The sequence below is a fragment of the Polyergus mexicanus genome, unplaced genomic scaffold (genome assembly GCF_030449975.1).
Source record: "Polyergus mexicanus isolate NDT 795.1 unplaced genomic scaffold, iyPolMexi1.0 SCAF_5, whole genome shotgun sequence".
Classification (NCBI taxonomy): Eukaryota; Metazoa; Arthropoda; class Insecta; order Hymenoptera; family Formicidae; genus Polyergus; species Polyergus mexicanus.
Genome location: NW_027223325.1, coordinates 11,534,211 through 11,541,327, shown reverse-complemented (window position 1 = coordinate 11,541,327; position 7,117 = coordinate 11,534,211). Strand labels below are relative to the sequence as shown.

Sequence of the window (7,117 nt, the reverse complement as noted above, 5' to 3'; positions counted from 1 at the left end):
AAGCAAAAAAGCAAAAGAGAATTGATAAAAAAAAGAGTTTAGAATTTTAAGTAAAGAAGAGAAGGAAGGAAGAAAAAGTAAAAAGATAGCAGAAAGAGTGAAATGGAATATAGTGGAATGTAAATGAGCGAAAATCCTAAAATAGATAATATAGAGAACAGTTACGAAGCAAGGTCCCATGGTGTAATGGTTAGCACTCTGGACTTTGAATCCAGCGATCCGAGTTCAAATCTCGGTGGGACCTAGATGAGTTTTTTTTTGTAAACTTTCAATAATTTACGTTTTATACAAGTGTCGATATAATATAATTACGAATATATCTATATTGTAATTTACAGTTCATACATATGTAGTAAATTCTGCTAAAATATCAAGATGTTTTGTTCATCATATGATTCATAACCTAACATTGATGATATTGTCAAACCTGCATTTAAAAAAATACTCATAGTTAACTTTATCGAAAATAATATAAATAAATGTTAAAAGTTTAAAGTCTATGTGTGTTGAATAACTTTCTCGAGTTAAAAGCATTAAAAAATATATATATTATAAGGTTTTTTTTTAACTTAAACATGATGTGACATATAAACTATGTGTTAGTGTTAGAACATTTTCGAGAATTAAATTGACTATAAGTTTGAAAAGAGATGGCCGAGCAATGCGACTCTGTGGTGGTTATCAAAGCGAAACCCGTTCGTAAGGTTTTCAAGGCTCCCATGAGAGCCAATAAAATTCCTGAGCAACTCTTGAACGATCCTTTATTGAATTCTGCCATAGTAGCCTTACCGTCCAATTATAATTTTGAAATACACAAAACGATATGGAGGATCAGGGAGGCCAAGGCGAAGCGAGTAGTTCTTCAAATGCCAGAAGGTCTTTTAATGTATGCCACAACTATAGCTGACATCATCGAAGACTTTACTGAAGCAGAGACTGTTATTATGGCTGATGTCACCTATGGTGAAAATAGACAAGTATTTTAATTCCGTCTTTTATATATACAATATTTTACAATGTCATATTGCAGGAGCCTGCTGTGTGGACGATTACACTACACGAGCATTGGACGCTGACTTTCTGATTCATTATGGACACTCGTGCCTTATACCTGTAGATCAGACTGCTGATATCAAAGTGCTCTATGTGTTTGTCAACATAAAAATCGATATTGCACATTGTGTGGATTGTTTGCAGGCTACTCTGCCAATCACTACAAAGTTAGCACTAGTCAGTACAATACAATTTACTACAACGGTACAAGCAGTAGCGTTAGAATTGAGGAGAAAAGGTTACGAAGTTTCAGTGCCACAAAGCAAGCCACTTAGTCCTGGAGAAGTACTTACAATACCTTTTTTGCTGTGCGTATATTTGGCGATTAAGATAATACTGATGAGTAATTCTTCTTAAAGATTTTAGGATGCACAGCTCCACAAGTTCGCTGCGCTGATGCAATAATCTACATAGGAGACGGCCGTTTTCATTTGGAAGCTGCAATGATTGCCAATCCTAAATTAAGGGCTTTTAAGTACGATCCGTACGCGAAGAAATTGACCGAGGAGTTTTATGATCATGAGAGGATGCTGAAGACCAGATACGAGGCGATACAACGCGCCGCAAAGACTGACAAATACGCTTTAATACTCGGCACTTTGGGTAGACAGGGAAATCCTAATGTACTGAAAACTTTGCAGAATAGAATTAAGGCCTTGGGAAAGGAAAACGTCGTAATACTGCTCTCGGAAATATTTCCGGATAAGATCAAGCTGTTCAAAGACATCGATGCTTTTATACAAGTAGGAACTTTTCTATAAGAGAAATATATCAGATTGATCTAAAAGTTTAATATTTTTTTTTCCTTTATTTACTTCAATAAAGATGACACAAATTTTAAAAAAATAAATAATATATACATGTGTGTATACAATTTTTAAATGAGCTATGTAGGGAAAAAAACGAACAAATTTTTTAATCGGTTTGATGTAATTCAATACATATCGTAATTCAAAAGATTCGTGTATTATTAAACTATATCAATATATTTTATTCAAGATTGCATGTCCACGATTGAGCATCGACTGGGGTGTTGCATTCGAGAAACCATTCCTCACACCGTACGAAGGCGCTGTCGCCCTCAGGATGGCCAATTTCGACATGGAGCAGCCATATCCCATGGATTTTTACGCTACCATTAGTCTCGGACCGTGGACCGCTAATCATAAAGAATCTGAATTAGAGAGGACTGACGCTTGTTGCGGTAAATGTAAAATGGACAAATAAAGCAAAAAAGCGAATAAACTTTTAAATTCGCTGTCATAATTGTCAACCTATTGAATTAGATAAAAATTTTATCTTCCTCTTCCACTATTGCATAATTCGCGAAAAAAGCTTTTTAATAAATTTATCGACAAATGCGAATTGTAAGTTCAAACAGGTGTGCATTCAAACGCTATCCATATTAAACCCCCGTCATCCCCAAGTTGTTGATAGCGGAGCGATAATAGGCAGATAGGAGGGTCCGCGTGGGCGAATTACGTCATACGCCCACCTGTAGCCCGCTCGCATATATAGATGGGAACATTGTACATATAGGGTGTACGAGGCATAAAACACTCGCGGCTAGCTTTTCTCATCTACTTTCTATTATTAGAAAATAAGGGGTTTAAAAATAATGCAAATTCCAAACACGTTTATTTGGAATAATATTTATTGTTAGAAAATATATATCGATAGTGCGAAAAAAAGATTTTGTGAAAAAAATTAGAATGCGAGTAGAGTGTAAAGTATTATAATTCATGTATAGTGTTCTCTCAAAATATATATCGGAATATCGTTTTGCATATTAAAATCAAATAATTTCTTGTTATTTTACATTATTAAAAAATACATTGTACGAGTATCAAAACGCATATCGATGAAAACCGATATTATTGAAAGAAAAGAACACAGGGTACATAATAAAATACCGAGGGTGGAAGGCGGCGCCGACCGCACCCCGACGTCGCGACGTCAGTCGTTGTTCCAGCGTGGCTCAACAAGTACACGCGGCATCGAGTTGCGATACATTCAAATTTTGAAAAAATCCCGACGTGGCTTCGTCATTTGACTATTTAAAATGTATTAAATCAGCAAAAACAGCATTAATCGCGAGAAGAAACACAGATCATCTTTTCCATCAACGATCTACTCCGTAAAACATTTGCTAAAAGTAAGTTACAGAAAATGTTAAGCATTAATCTTTAATCTCATTCAATCTCATTCTTTCTCAATATCAAAGTTTGAGATAATATAAAAGTTAAAGAATATATATATATATGCAGAGAAAATATATCTTTAAAAAATCTTATTTTAAAATCATAATCATACATAGTGAAATTTTATTGTTGTTTCATCAGGAGAAAAAAATATACTATGCGATCTAAAGTGACAAATGAAAACACGTGGGAGACAAAGTGGGCTACGGAATCGTCGCAGAGCAGTAGAAGCGTGCGACGAACGACAAAAAGAACTGAATCGTCGGAGTTGAAATTGTCAAAACCATCCAGAGGGAACACGGCGCGGGAGAGAACTCTCAGGAGGCTGGAGAGCAATGAACGAGAGCGCATGCGAATGCACAGCTTGAACGATGCGTTTCAAGTGTGTGGATATAAAATAATACATTTTTTTATTATATATTAATAAAATATAAAATTTATATAAAACGATAAAATAAGATTATTATAGAAAGCAGAGAAAACATCTTTTTATGCCTCTGATATTTCTTGAAGAACAAACTATATGATTCTTATATTAATCTTATAAAATATATATCAATATCTTTTCTTTTTTCTAGTCTCTACGCGAAGTGATTCCGCACGTTACGAAAGAGAGACGGCTCTCGAAGATCGAAACATTAACTCTGGCTAAGAATTATATAGTGGCCCTTACAGATGTAATATGCGCTATGAGAAGCGAGGAGGATCAGCAGACGAGCGGTTCCGAAACTCAAGATTCGTCGAATAGTGAACAACGATTAGAATCGACTGTCGTTCGCATGAATATTCCTATCGCCTCCAGATCTTGCGCTTCGGAAACTCAGAATTTTTATCAGAGTAAGCATTCCCGATGGGAGAACGATAAGGACAACATCACAGGTCTCTGAAAAGTTACAACGCTAAATGATGATCGAGATGAAGTACGAATTGAGAGCTTCGCGAACGGCATTTCGACTACTGGTCTTCCTTCCTTAATCCATGCATGCGTTTACGTTTAAAAGAAAAGAAAAATATAACGCATCTGTGTAAATTTTAGCGAAAAACTAATGATATATTTTATGACTGATATAATAATTTAAGAAAATACTAGATGTGTGCCAAAGAAAGATATAATATTCATTATGCAGAAATGAGTAAAAGAAAATATTATATGAATAATAATATTTATTTTACTTCTCAGATATACATCTTGTATTATTTTTACAAAATGAGCAAAGACAAAATCATTTAGAGAAACATTACATATAAGTATAAACACTTATATATATATATGTGTGTGTGTGTGTGTGTGTGTTTTGCATATATGTATGTAAAGAGATAATTAGAAAGATACATATGTGTTCGTGAATGGCATTATGAAATAAGAATGTTCTTTTTCATTTGTTATACAAATTGCTTTATAAAACGTATTTTCTAATTATTTATTCATAAATCATTTTATGTTAAATGTGATATTGAGATATATACAAAAATAAACGGGCTATATAACTGTAATAAATAATTATATACAATATTTACTATATATATATTCAGATCAATAAATTGAATTATATATTTAAAAAGATCCTGTAAAGTATTATATTGATTTCTATTCTTTATATGAAAATTATTTACATTATATATTTTGGATACTTTATTATCATAATTTCCCTGATACGATAAACGATTATTTTACCTTTTAAATAATATAATACAAATCGTATCAGCCATTACCAAATGATATAGGTTGTGTCGTCAGGTCTTGTAAATTGACTAGCACCGCTATCTTTGATTCCGAGAACTTTGGAATGCATATCAATCTTATCATTTGCCCCTCATCAGCTACACATTCGGTATACATGAATTATTCCGCGAACAAAAGAGTTAATCAAAAATTAGATAAAAAAATATTCCTTTACCTGTAATTAATTTCGTATCGTATTTATCCATGTTTCCGGCAAAATATATATCCGGGCATTCCTTCATAACGAACGGATCATTTTTGAAGAATGGATGAATTGGAAGTGTGTCTGGACCAGTTGGAGCATAATGTCGCCAGATCAAGGTTCGTTCCAGCCACTCTAATGGAGACAGTTGGGATAATCCAGCGATTTTCATGATATCTATGATCGGTCCGCCACAAGAACCGGCTATGATACGACCTCCGATATTTCCGATCCACGGATTAGTCGCACCATACATGCTCTTGAACCTGCGTTATATCTGAATAGTATTATGTAATGGAGGAAGCTCTTGACGGGCCGCAAACATATCGCTGCTACCTGGCCGACTTTTGCAGAGTACATGGATGGAAAGGTTGCTGAGGCATACTATAATTGCAGGCAGGATCAAATTCTCCGGGCATCAGCATGACACAACAACAATGGAGAATATTACTGAGAAAAGTGTCAAGCTTATGCATCGCTATTATGTCTTCTTTGATTTTGAGTTGATCATATGATTTCGTTTCCTGGTAACCTTTGTGATAGTATATCTTTGTAGAACCACGAATGGTGTTTCCTAAACATTTCATTATTTGTACATGAAGATACTGCCAATTAGAAATTATGCTTTAGCTTTCTTACCAGCAATGATGACTCTAGCAATTATCGCTTCTTCCTCTTGCACGTTAATGCAGCCTGCCATTCCAGTTATCCATTCTGAAAGTAAATCTAAACTAAGCTGATCTGTGTTACTAACAAGATCTAATCCAGAAACTAGCAGAATTTTTGCATTTTCCACCAATGAGCCACTTGATATACAAGGCTTTGGGCAATATCCTGGAAAACACCAATCCTCCACCTAAAAGAAAAGTTTTACATCAGCATGTCATATTCCCATCTTCAATTCTTAATTATATAATATTGTATATACCCAGAATGTTCCATTTTCTAATTCATGTCCAAGTATGGCACAGACGAGTCCTGTAACTACTTCTTGAATGCTTATATGATTTCCCACTAATCTTATACGTAATGTTTTATCCTCCAGAAATAATTTGTCATCAGCTGATGAATAATTTTTATTCGATTGAGCTTCCAATTGCAGCTCTTTGCTGAGTTCACGCAGTAAAGAAGGTTTCAGTTTCTGATCCTTATAGAGTATTCCTATCAGAATATAAGATTTTTCTGGATTTTCCAAGACCAAGCACGAGACTTCTGTATATGAATAGTTCGCTATAACATAGGCAAGTAGAATAATGTAGATAATATACGTGATAAGCAAGAAAAGGTCTTGAGAATATACAAACCTGACTTACTCCATTTGAATTTCGCTTTATGTAGTATATCTTCTCTCAAATCGTTCAGTCTTGCTGTATATATGTTGAGAGAAGTATCGTCGTATTTTTTCTCTGCCAATTTAAATCTGCCATAATCTTTGAAGGAGACAATTTTTCGGTTATATTTGCGTGAATCATCGTCCTCCATCTCTTTACGAAATCTTCAACTCGTGTTTCTGAAATTTTATAAAATCTTACTTATTTCAGTAGATCGCAAAAGACATAATAAATCACAATCATACACAAAAGACAAAATGTTATCGTCGATAATGATTATGAAAAACAAGAAAAAAGTATCTGAGTAATACTCACTTTTCATTGTTTTCCATATCTTGAAGAAAAATACGCGGTCTGAAGAATCATATGGTTATGTGTCACACATATGTCACGTTGTGATGTATAGAGATGCGTTCAAAAATCTTACTCGTGGGATAGAATAGTATTTAATTGACCAATCAGAACAAAAGGAATAAAGATTTCTTTATGTTCTCATTGGTCAATGAAACGCTACTTTATCTTATACGTAGAACTTTTGAACGTACCATAGAAAGTGTAAATCGATCTACTCACTTTGTCGTTTCTGTCACGTGACCATTAACTATTG

General features: G+C 34.1%; 4 protein-coding genes and 1 non-coding gene across 9 annotated transcripts in view; 4 read left to right on the top strand and 1 right to left on the bottom strand.

Moving 5' to 3' along the window:
* Window positions 1-246, top strand: part of Neurochondrin (neurochondrin) — a 3,747-nt gene extending 3,501 nt beyond the window's left edge. The window contains exon 2 of the mRNA XM_070296434.1: window positions 162-246. Within this exon, the coding sequence (XP_070152535.1) occupies window positions 162-246 (85 nt within the window). The remainder of the gene's footprint in view (window positions 1-161) is intronic.
* On the top strand, window positions 173-244 carry Trnaq-uug (transfer RNA glutamine (anticodon UUG)). Its single transcript has one exon. It is a non-coding gene; the product is annotated as a tRNA-Gln (tRNA).
* Dph1 (diphthamide biosynthesis 1) lies at window positions 185-2,320 on the top strand. Its single transcript, XM_070295907.1, has 4 exons — window positions 185-963; window positions 1,031-1,338; window positions 1,413-1,796; window positions 2,053-2,320. The coding sequence occupies exons 1-4, from the start codon at window positions 651-653 to the stop codon at window positions 2,278-2,280; spliced, it is 1,233 nt and encodes a 410-aa protein (XP_070152008.1). The 5' UTR covers window positions 185-650; the 3' UTR covers window positions 2,281-2,320.
* LOC138933301 (DNA polymerase delta subunit 2) lies at window positions 1,991-6,893 on the bottom strand. 4 transcript variants are annotated; one of them, XM_070295906.1, is made up of 7 exons: window positions 6,826-6,893; window positions 6,484-6,689; window positions 6,108-6,409; window positions 5,819-6,035; window positions 5,516-5,753; window positions 5,153-5,445; window positions 1,991-2,212 (listed from the first exon to the last, which is right to left on the bottom strand). In XM_070295906.1, the coding sequence occupies exons 2-7, from the start codon at window positions 6,659-6,661 to the stop codon at window positions 2,181-2,183; spliced, it is 1,260 nt and encodes a 419-aa protein (XP_070152007.1). In that variant the 5' UTR covers window positions 6,662-6,689; window positions 6,826-6,893; the 3' UTR covers window positions 1,991-2,180. The 4 variants fall into 4 exon arrangements, with proteins under 4 accessions (XP_070152007.1, XP_070152002.1, XP_070152006.1 ...); XM_070295901.1 differs by lacking the exon at window positions 1,991-2,212 and adding an exon at window positions 4,417-5,075; XM_070295905.1 differs by lacking the exon at window positions 1,991-2,212 and adding an exon at window positions 4,417-5,075 and having other exon boundaries at window positions 6,108-6,391.
* On the top strand, window positions 3,030-4,345 carry LOC138933303 (protein dimmed). 2 transcript variants are annotated; one of them, XM_070295908.1, is made up of 3 exons: window positions 3,030-3,208; window positions 3,396-3,636; window positions 3,833-4,345. In XM_070295908.1, the coding sequence occupies exons 2-3, from the start codon at window positions 3,412-3,414 to the stop codon at window positions 4,139-4,141; spliced, it is 534 nt and encodes a 177-aa protein (XP_070152009.1). In that variant the 5' UTR covers window positions 3,030-3,208; window positions 3,396-3,411; the 3' UTR covers window positions 4,142-4,345. The 2 variants fall into 2 exon arrangements, with proteins under 2 accessions (XP_070152009.1, XP_070152010.1); XM_070295909.1 differs by having other exon boundaries at window positions 3,030-3,212; window positions 3,399-3,636.
* Window positions 6,894-7,117: the final 224 nt, after the last annotated feature.

Bases quoted from the DNA above. Each gene is read 5' to 3' on its own strand.
- Dph1 (XM_070295907.1), top strand. From the start codon at position 651: ATGGCCGAGCAATGCGACTCTGTGGTGGTTATCAAAGCGAAACCCGTT. The intron at 964-1,030 runs GTGAAAATAGAC...GTCATATTGCAG, and splicing joins TATGGCTGATGTCACCTATG to GAGCCTGCTGTGTGGACGAT. The intron at 1,339-1,412 runs GTACTTACAATA...TTCTTCTTAAAG, and splicing joins AGCCACTTAGTCCTGGAGAA to ATTTTAGGATGCACAGCTCC.
- LOC138933303 (XM_070295908.1), top strand. From the start codon at position 3,412: ATGCGATCTAAAGTGACAAATGAAAACACGTGGGAGACAAAGTGGGCT. The intron at 3,637-3,832 runs GTGTGTGGATAT...TCTTTTTTCTAG, and splicing joins GCTTGAACGATGCGTTTCAA to TCTCTACGCGAAGTGATTCC.
- LOC138933301 (XM_070295901.1), bottom strand. From the start codon at position 6,661: ATGGAGGACGATGATTCACGCAAATATAACCGAAAAATTGTCTCCTTC. The intron at 5,446-5,515 runs GTAGCAGCGATA...GATATAACGCAG, and splicing joins ACTCTGCAAAAGTCGGCCAG to GTTCAAGAGCATGTATGGTG. The intron at 5,076-5,152 runs GTAAAGGAATAT...CCGAATGTGTAG, and splicing joins CGATACGAAATTAATTACAG to CTGATGAGGGGCAAATGATA.